At 47.5% G+C, this 22467-nt stretch overlaps 2 protein-coding genes across 5 annotated transcripts; one reads left to right on the top strand and one right to left on the bottom strand.

Moving 5' to 3' along the window:
* Positions 1-1725: 1725 nt before the first annotated feature.
* LOC143186381 (RING-box protein 2-like) lies at positions 1726-22401 on the bottom strand. Its single transcript, XM_076390045.1, has 2 exons — positions 22071-22401; positions 1726-2787 (listed from the first exon to the last, which is right to left on the bottom strand). Exons 1-2 carry the CDS (start codon positions 22222-22224, stop codon positions 2606-2608), a joined length of 336 nt encoding a protein of 111 aa, XP_076246160.1. The 5' UTR covers positions 22225-22401; the 3' UTR covers positions 1726-2605.
* Tret1 (trehalose transporter 1) lies at positions 7620-20318 on the top strand. 4 transcript variants are annotated; one of them, XM_076390039.1, is made up of 7 exons: positions 7620-7863; positions 14070-14534; positions 17381-17506; positions 18627-18750; positions 18855-19028; positions 19111-19490; positions 19570-20318. In XM_076390039.1, the coding sequence occupies exons 1-7, from the start codon at positions 7792-7794 to the stop codon at positions 20149-20151; spliced, it is 1923 nt and encodes a 640-aa protein (XP_076246154.1). In that variant the 5' UTR covers positions 7620-7791; the 3' UTR covers positions 20152-20318. The 4 variants fall into 4 exon arrangements, with proteins under 4 accessions (XP_076246154.1, XP_076246155.1, XP_076246156.1 ...); XM_076390040.1 differs by lacking the exon at positions 7620-7863 and adding an exon at positions 12773-12790; XM_076390041.1 differs by lacking the exons at positions 7620-7863; positions 14070-14534 and adding an exon at positions 16695-16962.
* Positions 22402-22467: the final 66 nt, after the last annotated feature.

The raw sequence follows: 22467 nt of genomic DNA, 5'->3' as shown, positions 1-22467 counted from the left end.
AAAATGCTCTTTCCAAAGATGAATTATGACAGAAACAAATACAGGGTGGACCGAAATGGATGAAACGTTCTAAATTGAAAAAACTTTTTATGTATTCAAGCTTAAAAAAATATTTTGAAAATGCTTTTCCTCAGATGCTGCAAAGTAGCGTAATCGAAGCTGAACATTTCGGAGCGTGCAATTCATTTCTGTCCACGTACATATATTTATACAATATTAAAGGAAATATGTACCTTGGCGGACAGTCAGAAGCGTTATTTCGAAACCGTTCGAACGTGTAAATCGAAAAATAAGTGGAAAAAGATGACGGATATCGTGCATGAGCCGCACACGCGCGTGAATCTCTGCAGGAATGCATGAACGTACGAGAGTGTTGGATATGTGATGCGTAGCAGTATTTTATACGGCGTAGCTGCGTTCCTGCTCCTCTGCACGTATCCTGTCTGAAATGTGTATGTGTGACAGCGTAAATTCCTACAGCAGTAAAAGAGAGGAATTCATGCGTCACATCATTGGGTGAAATTGCGTGACAGAAGGCAGGAATTTCTACGTAACAATCAAGCAGCAATTACGTTCGTCTGATTTCCGACTAGGCGTTCTTAACGGTTAAGAAGTTATAGCTGTCATACAGGACGAAAAGCCACGAAGCAACGCACACAAACCCAGAATACATGGCTCTCCGATTACTATTCGAATAGATCAATGAGAAAACGGCTCTTGTGGAGGCTCGACTCAAGTTGACCTCGACTCGTCGCGGTTCGCCTTTCAACAGAAGCATGACGAACGAATTTGCGTGTCGTTGCGTCATTCCGTATCGACGCTTAACAGTTATTTTTGACCATACCTATAATAGTTTCGACGCGATACGTAAAAAGCAATTTTTTCTGAGAATAATAGTAAATAGGGAAATAAATGGTTGAAGGCGAAGCGACTCCCGAAATATCTCGCTGTCTTATCCTGCAACAGTTACTACCGTATTCTACCTTTTGTCGTCTATTGCCGATTTATGATAGATTCGAGATTAACGCTCCTTCAGAAAATTCTAGATAAGTGGATAATTTTGACGCGATCGATCAATCAACCGTTTCGATCCAAAGTCCATCTGGTACAAATGAACGGCGTAGTGTTGGAACTAACCAAATCCGTTAATTGTGCAGGGGGCTTTCGTCATGAACATTGAACGCGCGTAGGCACACAGTGGTCAGATACCGAAAAAGAGGAAGGAGGAAGACCGTTTGGCACGGTGGAGGGTGAACAGACAGAATGCCAGGGACTGTCAAGGGATGGAGGGGACGCGACGTTATGTGGGGCCTGAAAAGGGAGAGCGCGGAGCGGACGAAATATGAAAGAAAGAGAGGAAAAAGCTGAAGAGGTGGCGGGAACCGCGAGGTCATAAATATAGCAGTTGTTTTGCCCTTCTACGATTTCATTGGTCGAGCCTCCGGACGAGCCTCCGCGTTCGTGACGACACGTAACGCCGGGCGACGAGGAAAGCAGCCAGACAAGAGGGGAAGGAAAGAAAAAGGAAGAAACGAGACGGGAATAGGAGGGACGCTGGACGAGGGAGGAAAGGAGAGTGGAGGGGAGGAAAGGGGCGACCTTCGAACATTCGGATAGCGATTACACGTCCGTATCGCCGTGTATCTTACCGTATCACCCCTCGTTGCACCTGATTTTAGACTAAATAGGATCGTAGACAAAACGTTGTATCTGTACCACCGATCGATCGAATCCTACCCTTCAAAGGTAGGTCGCTGATTCAATTTTTGTACCACTGTCGCTCATCGCTTCTGAGTCAGCCCGGATGAGCCAAGAATTTCGAAATGTGTGTGTGTTTAAACACAGGAAACGCAAGCTAACAGCTGCGTCACGTGTCAAACGTTTCGCGGGGGGGTTTTAAATTTTGCTAATAGCATTCAATAAAAACGTTATGCATCGATGATGTAACTTCGTCGAATACCTGTGATATCTATAGGAGACTTGTCAGACGTTATGCGATAACCTGACTGCGAAGCGAATGCACTTTGCGCTTTGAGATTATAACGTAAGCTTGCAATTCACAATGCTTAAGAATTACTTTTGATTTAATCGTTACGACTAATCCAACGATCCTCCAAGATAATATCACCTTACGATAACTCAATGTAATGCAACACGTGATGTTGGTCGAATAAGATGGAAAAAACCATATCCTTCTGAGAATAAAAGTTCAAACTACACAGTTCTTTAAAAGTCCTTTAGCAGTTCAAAATACACAGGTTCACTGTTTGTTAGGATTCAAGATCTACTGCAATGCAAAAGTATAATATAAAAACACTTTGCAACGATTCGGTAGTCGGATCGTTGATGTCGATCGATCGCAGTAAACTGAACGATCAAGCATCTGTTAGAGGGGAATTCGAAGAATTCCAATGGAAAGAAAAATGAAAGAAAGAATGCTGAAGGTAAAGGTGGAAAGTTCGTAGGAAGAGAACGTAAAATCAGAGACGAGGATACTCACAAAACACGCATCGTTTGAAGAGGGATCGAGGAGAGGGGAGAGGCCAGGTAGCGAGTAAAGATGGGTAAGAGGAAATCGGTTTGCGCTGTTTCGTCTCTGGTTTAGTTATTTTCCCATTCGTTGAATGGACCACTCTTGCTGGCAGAGCGGGCAACGATTGTTCTGTTTCACCCAAAGAGACATACAGCAGTAATGAAACGAATGATTGCACTCTCCCCAGACCACGACGCAGTCCTGTCGGCCGTAGAAGTCCTTTTTGCTTTCTGCTTGACACCGGAGACACGCGTCTGAAAATTCAAAAGCGATCAAACGATAAAGAAAATGCTTGCTTATGCCTGGTATTAGCCAGTCGTACTGTTTGAACAGCTTTGCTTCGACAGAAAAAAGCACACAATATCGTCGAAAGTAGAAGAAAAGAGAGAGTAGAATTCGAGATAAACGAGTGGTGTGTGTAGCTGGCTATGCAAAGATTCCTACTCCTGTCGCGTGAACAATAAACGACTTCGAAAAACGTGAAACTTACTATTCGACGAAAGTACATACTAGGTATTGCAGACAGTACGCAGTAATATTTCGGAAAGGAACGTTTACACACGGTACACGGAACATGCAATATCGTTTTCAATCATTTTAAGAAACTTGAACTAGAAATCTTTGATTAAATTTGCAGCTGATCCATTACGAAGCTTGACTAAGCTCGTTCCTCGTAGACAAGTAGTCGATTCACCGATGCTTCGTGAAGGTATCAATATCGTATCTGGTGTCTTGGATAGACGGAGTATATCCATCCAGTAAAATTCCACTGCCTTATCTAACAGATGCAGACATGCGTGTCCCTTTGTTACGCGCGATTATCAACGATCTAATACAAGCAATTTAAAAAGCTTAGGAAAGGCGTCGATTAAAGTGTCTCGTTCTTTCCTATTTCGTTCGCAGTTACTCAAGCAGGAAACTACAGCAACTCTCGGAAAGGAAGAGATATCGGTCTGAATTGTATCATGGAAAGATATACGCAAAACGATCGTTGCGATCGATGAAGAACGATTGTAACAATTCAAAGAAGCAACTGTTGGCCGATGAATTGGTTGCTCGTCGATCGTTCTCGAGGGTTGCTTCTCGTTGACCCCCTCCGGGGGATCCGGGCATGCATGTCAGCCGTGCCCCCAAGTCTTAGGCGATCAGGGCATCGGGCCAATTAACTTTGACGGGCGAGACAACGACAAAACGCAAGCACGAGACAAGCAATACGTACGCATACGCGTTTCTTTCTACTTGCTGGCTGTCGATTCGATTTACGATCGGTTGTTCTGGAGAGTTCCTTTTCTCTCGCTTCCTGCCTTCAACCGTTTAACCTTTATTCTCCGCGAGAAACCTACCGGATATTCGATCGCTGAAGAATGAATCGTGACGGTACATTTCGGCTAATTTAAGCTGGCGACTACCTTCTCGAATCGACCGAATAGCTTTTCCGAAGGTAGGATTTATCGACGAGCCTGAGATTAGAAATGAAACGGAGTACGCGGAACGATTAATTGCGCCGACTTGCAACTCCATGGGGAATAATTTATCGAAGAAACGTATCGCGATAAAACGCTTCAATTTGATGGTTGGAAAGCCGAGTATTGCGTTAACAGTGATGAAATTGCGATAGTTATCGAAGTACGCATAACCAGCTCATCGACAGTGGCCCACAAGATATCTAACAGATATATTAATCATCCCGCCTCGGCGATGAGCTTCTCGAACGTTCCGAATACAATATACCCTGCGTTTCATCGATACTTCGCTCCGATCTTCGATCGATCCGACTGGCGCGTGCCATTTGCCTAGTTGATTCGTTCATCGACGACGGCAACGACGGAATGAAAATGATGCTGGTAACGAGGCGAAATAGGAACGGCGAAGGAGATTCAAGCAGAACGATTCATCGTCAACGTCCCACGCGTCTTAACAAAGGCGCCGCTGTTACGTTGTCAACACTGACACAACATGACTACATCCTACAATGTTCGCGTACGCTATCAAATTGCGCGGGATCGTACCTCTGTACGCAGAAGCATTTCCATTCGAAACAATTTTCGACGCGTCCTATTCACGCTCTTTATCTCACCACCGGGCAAACGTGGCCAGTGCGTCAGAATCTTTTTTCGTCTTCTTTTTAACGAGAAGTCAAAAGATTTCTGTTTGACGACGGAATCTTCTGGCGGTTTTGCCAATTCGCGAGCAACAATTTCGTTTCATTCAGTTCTATTCCCCTTTCACTTCGTCTCGCCTTAATTCCTCGCATCAACGTCATCCTGGGAATTTTATTAAGCCAAATGCTGGCAGGTAGTTTTCCTTCGACGTCGCTAACGATTTGTTTCATCGATTGACCCTTATCGATCATCGAGTTGACCGTGTATCGTGATGTAACGATATGCGACAATTGCCGAGCAACTCTACTGGAGAAACGAATCGTGGTTGTGTTACGCACACTGCCTCAACTCTCCACCCATCGAAATCCCCGTGCATCGCTCTACAAGAATGTAAGCATGCACGCACACTAGCTCAAACGGAGCCGAGGAATTTTAGGCGTTCCCTTTTCATATTTTATCGCAGTTGCGGCGAACGCAGTTAGGTGTCAAGTTCTCTTATAATTGTTGCGATAACGATATTACTTCCTCTCTGTTAGCAAAAATTAAATTGACCAATTTCATCGTCACACGCGACCAGCCGCGTTACGCATTCTGTTTTTTTATTCATTTGCAACTTTTGCTCGTATATCTCAAGCACTCCCATATCGAATTTTCATATTTTGCGTTCCAGGTACACGTATGTTTAATACGAATTGTAAATGCGCTGGTAAGAACATGATTGACAGATGTAAAAGGTAAACAGCATTTTTAACGATGTTTTTGACGTTAGGCGGACGTGATGCGCATTAGAAAATTCATGTTTGCATTAAACAGTCACCTCGGTACGTATTTTGCGCATCAATGTGAAGTTCAAGATTACGATGTCGATGCCAGCGACTTTGATCGCATCGCGCCAGTATGAGGTACCGTGGAAAAGTCTCCTCAGGTGCCATGATACTCTCCAGGTGGTGTAATTTGCGAACGAATACGGGGATGAAGTTGCTCGGCGAACGTAACGCTATGCGCTTTATATCAAGAACTGATCAAGCGATACAACTTCTTCGAATGGAACTGTTTCAACGAAACATGGTCCTGGCTCCTCCGAAATTCTTCATATATTTTTCAGTGGTCTGTCTCGCATGATTTTATGCATACCTCTTGAATGTACGTTTTGTCTTGTACGTTTGCAAAGCCAAACATTAACAAGCAACAAACGTGAAGCCTCTGGGGGATGATAAAAAAGGAGGTGACGCAAATAAAACCGGTTATTCCATATGATTTTTTTCTTTATCACGAGACTGCATATCGAACGTTGCTCAGCCGACGTTGCACTTTACACGGAACTTAAAATGTAGAAGAAGTAGAAATTTAGTATTTCTGCGACAGGCTGAACTATATCAACGAGGGATCGGGGGGTTTTCCACTAGCGGAGCGATTGCTCTCACCGTTCGCGGAATGCTGGCGTGGAAAATGAAAATGCGTTCCCTTCTCGAAGGGGGACGCTTTGACATGGTCAAAAGTTTCGAAGCAAAAGAAAAGCGGACGAGACGAGAAAGCGGCAGAAACGTGAGGGACCATGTCTGCGTAGACAGGATCGAGAGCAACTGTATACGGCCGCGTAACCGAACGAGGTCGAACGACTGGAACCTTCTGTGAGAAGCCCGAAGGATGTTGGAGTCGATGTCTCGTCGTTGCGTGGAGGAACGGTTCAAAAAAACGAGAACCGTTTTTCCTGTTTCCAACTGTTCACTTTCGCGCCTCCCACGTGACTAAATCTTGACTCCTAAACAATTATTGGACCACCTGCGATCGCAATAAAATAAGCAGGTAGAACAATGAGCAAAAGCAGAGGGCGAAAAGTAGACAGGGTTAGGATGTTTTGGAAAAGAGGTATACCTCTTGATAGACCGAAATTTGGGACAGCTGCACTTACTCCGATGAGTGTGCGTCACGTTTCCAATTTACGATAAATTCGTTTGAGAAGCCGCAGAGCGACGCATGGCGACGCGACGCAACCAGGCGAAACGAGACGAGCCCATGCTGGGAGAGGGGGTTGCGAGGGGGAGAGGAGGGTAGAGTGTGTAAGTGTGGCTGGGTGCGGGACGAGCGAGAGTAAGGGGGTGCGGGGTCAGCGCGCGTGCCCCCACCAGCGGTGTGCGCCCCAGCGGAGGAGGCGGCGCTTACGACCGCACAAGCCTCTATATAAAAGAGACAAACCCCCCGATCTGATTAGCAAAGTTCCAAACACACGTAAAAGTGTATTTCATTCACATAGATTCGGCGTCCTAAGCATACGGCGCGACGCAACGACGAAGAAAAACAAAAGTTCAATAAGCCGGCTGGAAGTAGTAAACATCGACTCGTAGTGGCCTAGAGAAGACACAGATCGCGTGCCGGCAATTGAAAATCAACATTGGAGACTGATAACCGGTGACGAACGAGCGACGACCGTCTAAAAATAGCGGCGCAAAGCGACCTAGTCGCATTGAAAGCAAGTCAAATTGCTGAGGGGCGGCGATATCGAGGTAGCGAACACGGGAACGACTATTGACGCGCGAGAGAGCAGTCGGAGTCGCAGGTGCAGAGAAGGTGCAGTAAAAGCAGAAGCGGCGATCGAGGGCAGAGCAATCAGTCAACGCAATTTGAAACGAGCAACTTGCAGCAGAGCAGAAGACGAGCATTGCACGAAACAGCGCAGGACGTAGGGTAGCAGTGGAGTCGCTGTCGCTGGTACCGCTGCCAATGGTGGTGGGTTCGAGCTGCAGCTTCGAAACACCGAATCGTCCACGCGGCATCACTCACACCTTGGCCATTCTTGTGTAGCCTCGCAAGGGTGGTGCATCGAAGAGAGGAGCGAAGAAAAGCGATTCGACTTGACTTTCTCGCACACAACAGAGGCACGCTTATCACGGCGTCGTCAATAAAACGAGACACACGAGAGCCAGACACGACGTCGACGTTGAGAAAGCGCGCAGAATACTGGATCGACGAAGAAAGCGTCGTTGACTGATAAAGAAAGGAAAGAAGCGACGGAGGAGAAAGAGTTGGTGATTCTCAGTGTTGAAGATTGAGCATTTTGGTCGCAGGTCCGAAGCTCCCGAAGCGGATCGACAACACGGCCCGGCAGCAGTGGCGAAACAGCTGACACGACTTGACCGTTCGGATCGCACCAACAAGATGTCCAGCTCCCAGAGAAGACAGATGATGCAGCCATGGCCCCTGTGCCTAGTGCCCATATCCAGAACGAAGGTAAGACACGATGTTATCTTTCACGTAACGCGTATTCGGTCGATCGCAAAGAACGAACCAAACGTTCTCCGCCGGCTCGTTTTCGCCCACCATGCCAGCCGTTCGTGTTCCCTCGTTCTCTCTCGACTCATTCTTTCTCTTTCCCTCTCGTCTCTCTTTCCACGATTCCGGACTCTCACCACCTCGCTCTTTCTCCCACTCTTGAGCTTCTGGAAAGTTCCACTGTACGTGCTGTCGGCGTAGCTATCGCTCGCTTTGCCTGTGCTTTAACTTCTACCTCTTGCTTTACCTTTACCATCGCCAGTATCTATCAACATCTTTCCTACCATTCATCGCTTTACGTGCTCTTTACCCATCTAGTTCACTCACTTTTTCCCACCAAGCATCCTTTCATTTAATACATTCTCCTGGGTCGCTTCCCATCCTCGTTTCCTCAATATCTTACGTACTTCGCTCGATGCACTTTACCTTCCGGTGGTGGTGATGGTGGTGGTGGTTTCTTTCGAGTTTCTTGCCTTACTCTTTCTTTAGATCCCAACGTCCTTAGTTACGTATCTGGTTCTTTCTTACTCAACTTTCTCTATAACCAACGTCAACATTCGTACGCGTTATCTCTTGAGATTTATCGAGCACCCTAAAAAAGTAAACGTAGTAAATCTCCGCTCTTTCATCTCGCTTTTAGTTTCGCTACTACTATCTGTCTGTTCTGCTCTAATCCCACGTATCCCTGTATGCTCGTGTGCCTCGTTGCCGCCTGTACACCGTTTCGTTCTCATTGAAATTTGTTCGTTCTATATTTACGAACGACAGAAGGCATACATGTGCATCCAAGTCGGCAGAGGTTAACGAGCGTACCGTATAGCCGCGGTCCGCGATCATTCGGAGGTTAGGCCTTACCAGACGTTTGAAAATCACGCGTGCGCGTCGGCCCGTTTGCTTTTATACCTTCCCTGTTTCGCGCACCACGCGATCTTCCTTTTTCGTCTGAATCTTTCCGATACATTTTTGGTTCAACGCGTTCCTCGGGTCCCCGCGCTGTGTCGCTAAATCTGCGCGCGCCGTTCCTTCTGTTCGGAACACAATCGATCGTTGAGATAGCATTGCGCATGCGCGTATTTAAATCTCGCCGCGCACCGACGATTTCAAATTCGTGATTCTTTTTTCATCGAGTCCTTCATATGTTTCTTTCTTCAATTTTTTTCTTTTGTCCATCGGTAATGTATAGCTGAAATTAACGCGTAAAATCTGTACTTGTAGATTCATTGCGTCAGTAGAATCGATATTGTACCGAGAATATACTTTGGTGCCACTTATTTCCTGTACTGATTATTATACACATTTTGATTCGAACTCAAATACCGCGACTCATATATAATTTCGAAGTTTGAATTGTCTTTTAGGACTTGTCGTTCACCAGAATCGTCAACCGACGTATACCGAATCTAAAGGTGACATAATTTTGTAATGCAAGAAAAAAATAATTAAATAAATGGTGTTTTTTAACCGTTTCCATTAGTTTCTAAGTGTTTTCGGACCTGCTTCCATACCATTCACTTACTCGAACATTATTCAGTCATCGACCGCGTTCATTGTTTGCGATAATGCGAAGATCGTTTCACTTGTTTGCTTTGGTTCCTCTCTTACATATTTTTTTCGTTTGCTCGCCAAGTTCCTACGATTGCATTCCAGTAATACGCGGCTATATTCGCATCGAGGTGACTCAGTTGTGCACTTTGTACTTGCTAAACACGCGTAGGGGAACTACAGACGCGATCGCACTATATCGATTTCACAGAACGGAATGGAAAAGTTTTGGTAAACGTTTCGAGTATCGTGTTCCCGATTTCGAACGAGCCTCCAAGAAGATACGCGTTCGTCGTCGCATAAGGAAAGCGATCGTTCAGCGTTCGCGTGTAATTCTGCAAACCACATAAATCCACGTTAATAAACAGACACGAGCGAATTTTCATTTAATTTTCCGTATACATTTATCACGGTATTTGTCGTTTCTTTGATAGACGCGAGCACATTCTCTTTGCTCTACTTAAGTCTTGGATAACGCATATCGAAATGACCGCGATGCACAATAAACACGAAGAAGGATTCGATGCGACGACGTCGCGATTAAGATGACGAGAAAGAAGCGTTCTCGAAAACGTTCTCTTAGTCTGGAGAGATTCGCGGAAAAAGCGTGGAGAATCACGATGCATTTCCGTGCAGAACAATTGAGTTTCTCTTCGTTGCTCTCTTCGTCGATCGGGTTTCGGACGCAGCAAAGCCTGCACTTCTCTCGGAGCAGAGCCGCACTGCCGCGAGTAGGCGAGTACAGGGGAGAAAATGTGGGAGAAAATGAGGGAGAATAGGTAAGACGCCGCCACATCGTCACATGGCTTAAATGCACTGATAACGTCCCGAAAAGGAGTCGTATATCGCGGAACTATGACAGCCTAGATTCCCAAGATTACCAGTTACTATCTAGTATCTCCCCGCTATATCGCTTTTCGTAGCATAATATATTTCGGCCAGCAAGATGTGGGCACTGCAGTCGACTTATCTCTACGTTAATTGTCACGGACGCAGCGCTAAAATGCTTCGTCAGCAACGAGTGTCTACGCCGCTGGTACGTCACTATTGCTCTAAGTCTAGCGCAATTTCGTTTCGGAATGCGTAGAGCGTGTGCATAGTTTCTCCGATAGTTCGCGGAACATTCGAACAGCTTCTCTCGCGCCAGCGAACCTAGCATAAGTCGCGTCAAGGAGATCCAACCGGTCGATACACTGACGGATAACATCTTTTCATGGATAGCATGATATACGTATAGTTGACAGAAGAGAACCAGCTGCGCTGCTTCTAGAAAAGCTCCGACAGGATTTCCTTCGTCGCGTCGCGGACGTAGCCGTTCTTTCCCTTTTTCTTTCGCTTCTTTCCATTCTACCTCTATCGGATCAATAGTCATCGCCAATCGATGTCCTTGGCCGTTGCTTTCATCTGTTCTTCCATTTCCATAGAAATGATACTTTATGCACATGTGTTCCGCGTGCTTCTTTAAATGTCACCGAGTCGAACGCGCTAAAATTCATCTGCGTTTCGGCCTGTCGCCTCGGCACCGTAAAGATCGGTCAGAATGTCAGTAATCACGCGACGACGACGTCGTGACAACGAAGATTGCCAACGGCAGGGAAACAGGGAGATCGGTCTGTTGCTGAGCAGCGTATCGGTTAGACGCAATACGTTACTTCGTATCAAAAACGTGGGCTAATCACTTAATCGGAAGATAATCGAAGAGATGTTGCAACTTCCCGAAAATCGGATGACTTTCAGCGGGCGAGTTATCAGCGATATCTGTGTCGATGCAGCGATTCACGAAATTAATGCCTGAGCCACGAGGTATGGAGTCAGTAACCTTGGCCTCGGCCAAGCGCCGCAGAGAGGGGATCATGAAGACGAAGACACACGGTGCGATGGTCGGAACCGAAATTCATTACGGCAGATCACCTTATTCGATGTTTGCTTCGAAATTGACTGTGTTACGCGACTAAAGCGAGCCTTACCCTTGAAATCGCACCGTGCGCGCCGCGGTATTTGCCGTGCAACTCGCAGGAATTGCGATTCGTGCCACACGTTTCGTGGCAGACGCGAATGACGCAATGTCTGTTGCCATTGCACTCTTATCAGATACTAGGCATATGTAAATCCATTTCCACGTAAATGGATTTGAGTAATGCTTTGCGCTCCTTGTACTCGCGCAGAGCTTATATAGTCTTGCTCAGTTCACCTCTCTTCTCATTCTCTTTCACTCTCTTTCCCTGCCTCTGTTTCGCACGCTTCTGGTTGCTCCATCGGCGAGCGCGCACACTGTTTCTGTTTCCCAGCGATAATCTAGCCGTTCGAAAGGCGAAGGTACAACGGAATCCTATGCTGCATACGGAGAGAAAGGCGGCCACATCCCTCTTCTTCGGTGATGCTCACGAGAAACGAAAATAGGATCGCCGAACGATCGAGAGAGTACACACACCCGAGCTGACGTTAAAAATATTTATACCACGTGGGCGGTGAAGTTCCTGGAAGCGGAATAACAAAGCTGTCTTCGAGAACTCTCGATAAGAGCTTACATAATTCTTGCCGAAACCTCGACGCGTATAAAAAGTTCAATGTCAAGATTTCTTTTAGAAGGTAGAGGAGTTCATTGCCTGCAGTTGCGAAAGTTGTACGATTTCGTTACCGATCGAATTGGCAAGAGAGGTTTCTATGGACACGCAGACGACCTGTGCCTGAAAGAGCGAAAATGCCAACGAATTGCGAGGAAAAGAAATGAAGAGTAATTGAAATTTGCGCGCCAGTTTTTTGAAATGCGATACGTTGATTCGACGGAACGATAAATTACTCGAGTCGAAGCTCAAACGATAAAAATGTGTTCGCGCTTATCGCACGTTTCGCTTACCTTGCTCGTTAGCCGCTGATTCGGCAGGCGTGCGTCAGATAGCGCCACCGTGAAAAAACAAGGCGCGCGCGCGCGTCACGCTCGAAACTCGATAGCAGGCGCGGGATCTTTTCGATTCGCTTGAATGCGAGGGCGGCGCGTGAAAAGGCACGCGCGCGTGTTTCCTCAGTCACGATGACACAGGATGATGGATTACGGTCGAGGCACGCTGTCGACGAGACGCCGATATATCGAGGACAATCGGATATCAAGGAGAACGTTATCGTACTGTCCAAAGGAGAAACGATAGCTCGCGTAAATAACAAAATAGACGACCCCATGATGACGTCACGACCTCGACAATCGTACGTTCGTCGAATTGTTGTTCTAACGAGCGATCGAATAATGCTGTGATTCAGGACGAATGCGTCATGTTCGACTTGCGAAAAGAGACAAATTCGACAGGGTCGAGCGACAAGCGACAGGGTCAACAGAGAGGAAACCATGGTACGAACAGGGGGAAACAAGTCGAAGAAGCGTCTGGGAAATCGCGACAACCGCGAATTCGAGAAACAGTAGACGGGAAAGTAGAAAAGATGCGCGTGGCTGAAAGCTGCGAATTAAAGCTGAAACGAATGCAATAGTTTTGCATAGAAACAATTGCGATTATTGGATGCTCTGCAATTATGTTTGCAAATGTATGCAAGTTGACGCGATAGGACAGACGATTTTCGACTTGTTGCCGGAAACAAATCGAAAATCATTAACGTAGTGATGCGTGCGCAGTATGTGCATGATCGTACATGGATATCGAACGTGATAGTTGAAGGATTCGGAGAAATCCTGCGATTTCAGACATCGGATGGGCCATCCCCTGTACGCGTGAGACACGCTGGAGCCACGAGCGCAATGTTCGCGAAACTAAACTGAACTTACGGTTTCGTTTGTAAGGTTCAGCGGAGGTTATCGGTAATCAGGGGTAAAAAGTCATCTAATCGGTGAGCAGGAATCACGCTCGCTTCTCCTCGTTCGTCGCTTTTCATCATTGGCTCGTTACGATAATTCGTCACGTTTTTCCTTCTCTTTCTTTTCTTCGGTGTATACGTCCCTCTTGAAACAATTCTCGATAAACGAATCTAGTATAAATACTCGAACTTTGAAGTTTCATCCCCTGAGAAAGTTACTGGCTTTGTGTGGTACTACGTTTATTCGTTTGCTCGTTCGTCTCGCAAAAGCACGTATTGTATCTCCATTTACACATTTTCTGCTTCTGATTTCGATACCTTCGTTTTCTATCGCGTGCTCACTTATTTCTCCTTTGCTCGCTGCGCGAATATACCAGCACTGTTCTCAAAATTATCCAAAAGTGCGTCTAACCCTCTCAATTCACGAAGCTAACGATTCGACGGAAATCACGTAAGTTATCCTCCGCTGGATCGGTGATATTCGCGACTGTTGAAATTTCCACGATCGCCAAGAAACTGCACGCGCGAATGCTTTTTCTCTGGGAAAATCCGCTTAGACTGGACTTTTATGCTCGTTTATCGCAGACAGGGGCAGAGGGTTCAAGTGCAACATCGTGTAGATTCAAGTGTCTTTCCTGTTTGCTAAAACCTTCTGTATGAAAAACCATTGTCGAATGATTCTCCGTCGCGGATAGCACGCTAGAAACGCGATCGAGGATTCGCGGTCATCTCGTGAACGAGCACCCGCCGTTAATCGCGAATCCTTTCCAATTTTTCGAACCTAGATCAGCGAAGTAACGAGACGTTGGTTTTGCTTTCAGGAACGAAGCGTTCTGCCAAAATACTACACAAGGGTGCCGTCGGTCGCCAGATCATCGACGACCAGCTCGGCCGCGAACCTAGACTGTTCGTCGAACACGACCCTCGCGACGAACGCGAGCCCGTTCAACAGCCAGACCGCCTTGATCGCGGAGAAGTATTATCCAGGCACCATCGTCCCTGCCACGACCAATTCCTATTATGCACAGAATTTGAGGAACAATCATCAGAAGACCCTGAACGGGTCACGCATGTACGATCCTCTCGACAGAGACCACGATCACGATTACAAGCAGCTCGATCCACTGCTGGTTGGAGAGCCCCCTTATTCTGTAAATAAAAAATTGAACATGGACAGCCAGGATGCTAAACCACCCAAGGATGCGATCGTCATGGACCGCCTCCATGGAATCACGCATCAATTTCAGAGAGAAGCCAAACCCTCGTCGATGCGATTCGCCTCACAGGTAATTTTCATTTTTCTTTACGACAAAGACAATTTGTTTTGGTCGCGATTAGAATCGGCTAATAAGCGATTCATAGATTCCGCGGGCTCTTGTTCGCGACTTTCGACAACGTCGTCACGGCGGTTACGTTTTAACGTTCCTGTTAGAAAACGGCTGAGACCTCGGTTGTTTCTACTCGCGTAGATGTCTCAAGGATATGTACCACGACGAGGTATCCTTGATCCATTTTTCGATTCGCCTCGGCTCATAGAATTCGATCTCGACGCGAGACGCAGCACGATGGTAACCGCGCGCGACTCGTTTTCCTCAGTCGTTTGTCGGGATGGAATTTTTTCAGCTCGCACGCCCCCGATTTCTCGACGATTTCTTTCTCGACGCGAACAACCAGTAGAGTAAAGTTGCGGCCGAATTGGATGCCGCGCATTCCTCCCCCGCCCTCCCCCCGATCGAGCTATACTCGAGAGGATCGTGATCTTCGCGTCGCATTTACGACATCCACGTTGCGTATAGTCACTCGCTCGCACTATTATTGCGCAAATAGACGAACGCGAATAAACATCGTGAACGTCGACGTCGTCGTTCGTATTGTGAAAGCTCGTGTCGCGCTGCTCGCAAATTTTTTCTCGATTCGAATTGTTCCTTCTAACACGAGGCGACCGAGTGTGCAGACCAGAGACAACGATAAGAAACGAAACGACGGGTGGTTCAGGCGATCGCGGTGCAGCTATGAGCCAGCAGCTCGCGAATCATTTGCCAGCGCGGTCCCATGGAATCGAACCGCTAGCAATTATATCTCCAACGATTTCGTTCTACTCCCGATGCGTACCTGCTCTCGGGCAGAAGAAATAAATTACCGCGAACGAACGAGCGAGCACGCGAGAAAGAATGGCTAGTCAGGTGAATAGATGCATCGTCTGGCTGACGAACAGGTAGAGAGAGATAGCTGAGTAAACGACGAAGGAGCCCGGACGGTCTGCTTGATCTCGCGCGTGTTCGTCGTTGCTTCATCGAAAGAAACAATTACGGAAAACAAAAGATGAATGCATGCATGCATACATTCGTTCGTGCATGCACGTTGTATCCAACTACAGCCGACCTTGCACACTTCTGATAATAGCTAACGACTTAATTTCTTTCCACGTACATCGCTGACGTTTAACCTCGAGACGTTCGCGAACCGTATTAAACAATTAACAGTATAAAACGACGAAAGCGATCAAGCATGATCCGGCTGCAACCAGCACGGAAGCGATCGAGATTGCGCGGGAAATCACTTTGCATCTCGAAAGCTACGCGCCACGCGACATTGACTAGACGATTGACACAATTTTTCTATGTCTTCCGACTCACTGAGCGAAAGCGACGCGAGCACAACCCCGCCGTAAACTCTGACTCTGTCCTGACGACAGCCTCGTGGCAATCGCGAGCTCGAATTTAGGTCGGTTTGCCTGATTTTGCCTTCGTGGTTCCGTTTGTCCCTTTCGATTCCTTTTACTCCGCGATGGATCGTAAATCTGTTTTGACGCGAGGAAAGAAAAGAAGAGCTCGTCTTGTTCCGACAAAGGCAGTTACATAACGCAAGAGAAGGTTGAGAAGAAGATCGCACGTTGACGACACTCTTCTGCGAGTTCCACTTTTGATTCGTGAATTTGTTGAAAAGTTCGATTCTACTTGTCGAAGGATCGCGATTAAAACTAGATGAAAATTCGAATGCGCACCGTTTTTCCTTCGCCTGTTTCTCAAATTTAGCCCCACGTGCCGGTATCGAGTAAGGAAGAAAGAATGGCACGAGTTACGCTCACGCGTAGGGCCGCATGTACGCAAAACGGTCGTGCACATACATACGTATACGTATAATCATCCGATTCGCGGACGATGGATCCTCGCGGCGTGAAGGGAAGGGATAGAGCCGCGGCCCCCCAGCATCGTTCCCTATATAAGCAGTGAACCACCCGTCGGTCCACGAGTGTCAATAACGTGTCAATATTATACGGGACCAGCGGCGGTTAAAACGTGTAGAACAGTAACAGCAAAGGCACAGACGACGTCTACGATCGCGGGCACGACACGAACGTCGTTCCGCTCTAGCCTGCGATCCATTTCGGTTTAATAAAGTTCAATCGATATTGATCGACGTTGTGAAGCTGTTGGCTCGTTTCGCGTCGGCCGACACGATACGCGGGAATCGAGCGGTTAACGCCTAGGCAGGATTCGCGCAACGATCGTAGGATTGTTCTCCGTTGCATCGACGTGTCATCTGACGTTACGCCGTGCCACTTTCACGGAAGCTTTCCATTCAGTCCCATTTCTTCGACCAGTTTGACAGCCTATTTCATTGCCAACCATGAAGATTCTTATGCGAGCAGATACTCATGTGAACATCGAGTTGCCGGGCAACGCGCCAGTCGCTAGATGCACCTTCACTCAGGTATCAACAACGTCGTTGTGTAATTCCTATGGAATTTTCGACCGGAAGGGATCGTGTCTCCGGAAGTCTCGCGACAGTGTCGACACGCGAGCACCCGAAATGCTTGCTTCGCCCCGACCTGTTTTTCATCCTTCGCTAACTTCCTACTCGAACATTTTACGTCCGCATCCACATCAGTGTAACCACTGATCGACCTTTCGTATCGAATATCGGTCAAGATTGTACCTTGTCGCGCGGTAAACACCGCCGTCGCGATTCTCTAGTTTGGTTCGCGCATGTTCGCGGCCGTCCTCGGTGGGCAAGCTTATCGTTAAACTCGATCGCGCGACACGTTCGCCGGCTAGCTACCGCAAGGCGACGTACTTCGGAAAGGGCGAGACATGAATGCTAATGTTCGAACGTTTGGGGCTGTTCGCAGGTGCTGGCCGCGCTGTCGGTGTCCCTGGGTTCCATGGTGGTCGGTTACTCGAGCTCCTACACCTCTCCAGCCTTGGTTTCCATGATGGACAATGCCACGGCTACGTTCGAAGTTACGAAAGAAATGGTAAGTAAGAAAATGTGGAACGACGTTAATTGATGCGATAGTTGGAAACCGCGGGAATTTCACGCGTTCCGAGCATGGGATTGTTTTCAAACAAACGTGCTCCGAGTGTCTCGAGCAATCTGGAACGCTGTAGCGGAATGAGAAACAACGTTATCCGGATTCTCTTCCTATCCGAGGTGGCAGTCAAGGCCGACCCATCTCTAACCATCTCCGAGGCACGTTTGTTTTCAACCGTTCCCCGATTACGCGAGCATCTCGGACGCGCGTGTCCTCCGCGATAACGCGAACAGACCAGCAGTACCACCGATACTCGAGGAATCGTTCGAGTGAGTATCTGTGATCCGCTGGGGTCCGAGTTCGCCATGGGCGCGGGTCGTTTCTATCACAGTCGAACGAGGGAGAGGGAACGCGGTCGATAGGACGGATCGTTCTAGAAAACGATGAAGCTGATCGAAATGAAGTTTGCGAGAGGGCACATCGGTGGATTCTCGATATCGAGGGGGTCAATGGATGATTAAAAGTTGAACCTTAAGTGCGTCAATGCTAGTCAACGTGGTCAGGGGCGCGATGTTTCGATTGCGACCCCGTTGGCCCAGCGGCCGTTCATTCGTCCAGCCTCGCTATCGTCACGACTCGCCATTGGCTTTCTTAACCGCGTTGGTGTGCTCTTGGGTCGACGTCGTTCGGCCAACCCGTCCCATCCCGACATTGCCGCAACCTTCGTCTGCGATACGCGATCGAGGTTCGATCGCGAAGAGCCCTGGATACTTCCGCGTTCTCTCTTTTCCTCTCTCTTTCTCTGCTCCTCCCCTTCCCTTGGCGTATGCCATTGTAAAACACAGCACGCGATATACACGCGGTAAAGATCACTAACGATTTCCTTCCTTCATTGACTGCTTCCTCTTTTCTTCCCACGGCTTATTTATATTCGAAGGCCGTCTCGCGATCGGCGTACCGATCTTTCATCGCGAATCTTTTGAGCGAGACGCCGCTCTACCCGAATAATAAGCGACTGCTCGTATAGACACTTTCTTCCTCTTGCTGGCATAAAGGCGCGAATACTGTTCGCGAACTGTTCAAGCAGCTTGAACACGATCGTCATGCGAGCTTCTTATTTCAGAGCATGTGGATAGGATCGATCATGCCATTGAGCGCGCTGTTCGGTGGCATAGCCGGTGGTCCCTGCATCGAGTACCTAGGTAGAAGAAACACCATCCTGGCCACGGCTCTGCCGTTCATCGCAGGTACGATCGCGTTCTCGACACTCGAAAGCTGCTATCGAACCCGATCGAATCGCAGCGGTCGAAGCAAATTCACTTAACGATCAATTAACCGCTTTCGATTGCAGCCTGGCTATTGATCGCGCTGGCAACGAACACTGCGATGGTTCTGGTCGGACGAGCTCTCTGCGGCTTCTGCGTTGGTATCGCCTCGCTGTCGCTGCCAGTGTATTTGGGTGAAACGATACAGCCCGAGGTGCGAGGAACCCTTGGACTCTTACCAACTGCTTTTGGTAACACTGGTAAGTGTGCTGTGTTCTCTGTATCTGCCTTCTGCTTCTGAGCCAGACGAGTCTCTTCTCATGCACCGATTCGTTTCTTTAGGAATCCTGGTGTGCTTCATTGCGGGTATGTACTTGGATTGGAGGAATCTGGCGCTGCTTGGAGCCAGCTTGCCCATTCCATTCATGATCCTCATGTTCACCATTCCCGAAACCCCGAGGTGGTACATATCCAAGGGAAAAACGAAGAGAGCCCGCAAATCCTTGCAATGGCTGCGCGGCAAGAACACTGATATTACCGAGGAATTGACAGCAGTCGAGAAATTGCACGTTGAGAGCGAGAGGAACGTTTCTCAGGGTGCCCTTATGGAACTTTTCAAAAGGAACCACCTGAAACCACTCCTTATTTCTCTTGGTCTCATGTTCTTCCAACAGCTTTCGGGAATTAACGCAGTCATTTTCTACACGGTACAAATTTTCCAGGTGCGTCAAGCTTTAAATACGAACGAGATAAAGAAAAAAGTGAAGAGAAATATCTGACGAAATCGTTGATATTTTTCAGGATGCTGGAAGCAGTATCGACAAGAACATATCTACCATAATCGTAGGTATCGTGAACTTCATCTCGACGTTCGTAGCGGCAGCCGTGATCGACAAGTTGGGCAGAAAGATGTTGCTGTACATAAGTGGCGTTTCGATGTGCATAACTCTCTTCACGTTCGGCACATTCTTCTACGTGAAAGAGACAGGGGCCGACGTATCCGACTTCGGCTGGATACCACTGGTGAGCCTGATCGTTTACGTGATCGGATTCTCCCTCGGCTTCGGCCCAATCCCGTGGCTGATGATGGGTGAGATTCTGCCTGTCAAGATCCGCGGCTCGGCCGCCAGCGTCGCGACGGCGTTCAACTGGACGTGCACGTTCATCGTAACGAAAACCTACGAGGACATGGTGTCGGTGATGGGAGCCTACGGAGCCTTCTGGCTCTTCGGCACGATCGTTCTAGTCGGTTTCATCTTCGTGATCATCTGTGTGCCGGAGACTCGCGGCAGATCTCTCGAGGAGATCGAGAAGAGATTCACTGGTCCTGTACGAAGAATGAGCGCGGTCGCGAACATGAAGCCTATGCCGATGGCTTGTTAACCAATGTCCTCGCCAATGTTAGCTAACCAATCAATCAGTTCGATCGCCGGTATAATATCGCGTGGACGCTCGTTCGCGTCGTTCTGCCCCGGTATCGGTCGAACGATTCGTATATAGTTCCTTCTACCGACAAGGACAGGCGGCACACCGTCTTCCGGGACGCGAATCTTCTCTTCTCGATGCGATCGCTCTTCCTGCCTCTTTTCTTCCTCTTTCATCAGATTCTCTTTTTAGCGGCCCATCAAATTCCACTGATCTTAGAAAATCTGGTGTAGCTAAGAGAGGATAAGAGGAAGACGAAGAAGAAAGAGAAAAGGTACGCGTCGATTGGTTCGGTAGCTTGGCTTCTTGTACTTATGAGGAGCACTCGCCAGTGGCTGAATCTTTCTAAGGATAGAGAGCCGATACGATGATGTATTGATTAAGATGAGAGACGAGATCAACGAAACAGAGGCCTCGCTGATTACTCGTCTTATATATAGCTGTTATTTTTGTTATTCGATAGTTTTACAGGGTCTACCTCAAATTAGTACTTTTACGCAAGGTATACGAGTAGGTTAACGACAAGTGCGACTTATTTAATTGGGATACGTGTGCGTGAACGCGAGTGGCGCGCTGTATTTAAAAGTTAATCCTAGTGTGAATCGACGAGCGTGCACGTCGCGTGCAACGACACGTACACGGTTATGCCGAAGGAGAAAGGAACAAAGTTATACCCGCGAACAGAAGAAAAAGGGGTCTCTGCTATCGCGACAATAAATCACAAACGCGACGAGCTAGCTAGCTATCCTTGCCTGTATCTCTGTAAGCGATATCGGACGCCGATCTTCGCGCGTGCCGAAATCGCCAGATACGCGTCGTTTCGGCGGACAATTGCAACATGTAGGAACGAATGAAATCGTGAGGTATACATTGTTAAGAAACGCCGATTAAAATAATACGAGTTTATTTTTTCAACGTCGAAACTGACGCAATCATCGAGGAAGCGAAATTAACCGTCGAAAACGCGCACAATTGATCCGTATCAAGCAGACACATCGGCGCATCCTTTCAGTTAATTCCTGTTTATCGTTCGCTCTAGAGATAACGCGATAGAGGTATGCACTTAGTTTCTTTACCCCGAATTGAATCTCGGTTGCACGCACGATACTTTTCTCACCACTTTCTTTTTCTCCTCGATTTTTCCTTTCGCTTTCCCATCGCGAATGGATGCACGCCGTAATCGTTGCGCAATCGGTAAAGTGTTTTATCGTCGCGACGTCATTCCGAATCTCTGATCTAAGATGGGACGGCACTGCGTCACGAAGCATTCCTCTGTCGTACGGTTTAACGTACGATTTTAAACGGTACAACGAGCAATAAGTTCCAATGGGAAATCGGTTTCGTGGGCTAACTCGGACGCGTCACCGTCTTTCGACCGGTACCATCGGACGATTTTACATTTTTATCTTTGTATTATACTTTTTATTTATGTGACAGACACTTGTGCCGTGTGCCTCTTGGGCGTAAGGTGCTTGCCAAATTCCACAAAATTCGATCAAGATGTCTATTAAATACTCGTGTTAAGTTTGTATGTAATTTGTAAGTCACTAAAATATAACGTTTCAAACGACTCGTTTGTTATGACTCTATCCTTCTTCGACCTTCTACTTTTTTCATTCTACACTCCCCATCTCAGATGATTCGCGGCATAAGAAGCGGCGCGTGTTGCGCACAAAATACTTCTCGTTTTTTCGATCGAGTTGGTGAATAAGTACAGCAGATTGTAAGGAATGCGTGTCGTTTAACTTCTACAATGTTTTCACGTTTTACGAGAATTCTCGTGGCGCGTTAAACGTACGGCACATTAATAGATTATGGTTTTCTCTCGAAGCAAATGTTTGTCAAACAGTGGCCTAACCTAAGAACCGTGGACTCACCCATCACTTGAACTCGACAAATCGCGCAGGTGTCACACTCCACGTCCCAGCTCCACATGGCCACGGCGTTCCATTTCTTCAAAATAAACATCTTGTCTGTCTTCACATTGTCGTTATCGCCGCGATCTCCGGAATCTTGCTCCGATTCAGCCATCTCGGTGTTTATAGGTTAGAAACTACAAAGTGACGCGAAGCTTATTTCGAACGAGACCAACATCACCGACCACTCGAAATCTTCAACACTCGCTTCCGACCGGCACTCTTCACGTTCACTAAATGCACGCGCGCGCGCTTCCGTCGATCTGCTCAAACGATATCACGTCGTTTTCGATTCTCGGATCGGTGAATTTTCTCGAGGGCTTCGATAATGTACTAAACACAGATGAAGAGTTGAGTA

Source organism: Calliopsis andreniformis, chromosome 12 (genome assembly GCF_051401765.1).
Source record: "Calliopsis andreniformis isolate RMS-2024a chromosome 12, iyCalAndr_principal, whole genome shotgun sequence".
Lineage (NCBI taxonomy): Eukaryota > Metazoa > Arthropoda > Insecta > Hymenoptera > Andrenidae > Calliopsis > Calliopsis andreniformis.
The sequence above is the reverse complement of the archived record's forward strand: the minus strand, read 5'-3'. Positions and strand labels throughout refer to the sequence as shown.

What these genes read in the sequence shown, in the direction of transcription:
- Tret1 (XM_076390039.1), top strand. Translation starts at nt 7,792, where the DNA reads ATGTCCAGCTCCCAGAGAAGACAGATGATGCAGCCATGGCCCCTGTGC. An exon ending in TGCCCATATCCAGAACGAAG is followed by an intron (nt 7,864 to 14,069) that starts GTAAGACACGAT and finishes TTTTGCTTTCAG; the next exon opens with GAACGAAGCGTTCTGCCAAA. An exon ending in GGCTCTGCCGTTCATCGCAG is followed by an intron (nt 18,751 to 18,854) that starts GTACGATCGCGT and finishes TTTCGATTGCAG; the next exon opens with CCTGGCTATTGATCGCGCTG.
- LOC143186381 (XM_076390045.1), bottom strand. Translation starts at nt 22,224, where the DNA reads ATGGCTGAATCGGAGCAAGATTCCGGAGATCGCGGCGATAACGACAAT. An exon ending in TTGTCGAGTTCAAGTGATGG is followed by an intron (nt 2,788 to 22,070) that starts GTGAGTCCACGG and finishes TTGAATTTTCAG; the next exon opens with ACGCGTGTCTCCGGTGTCAA.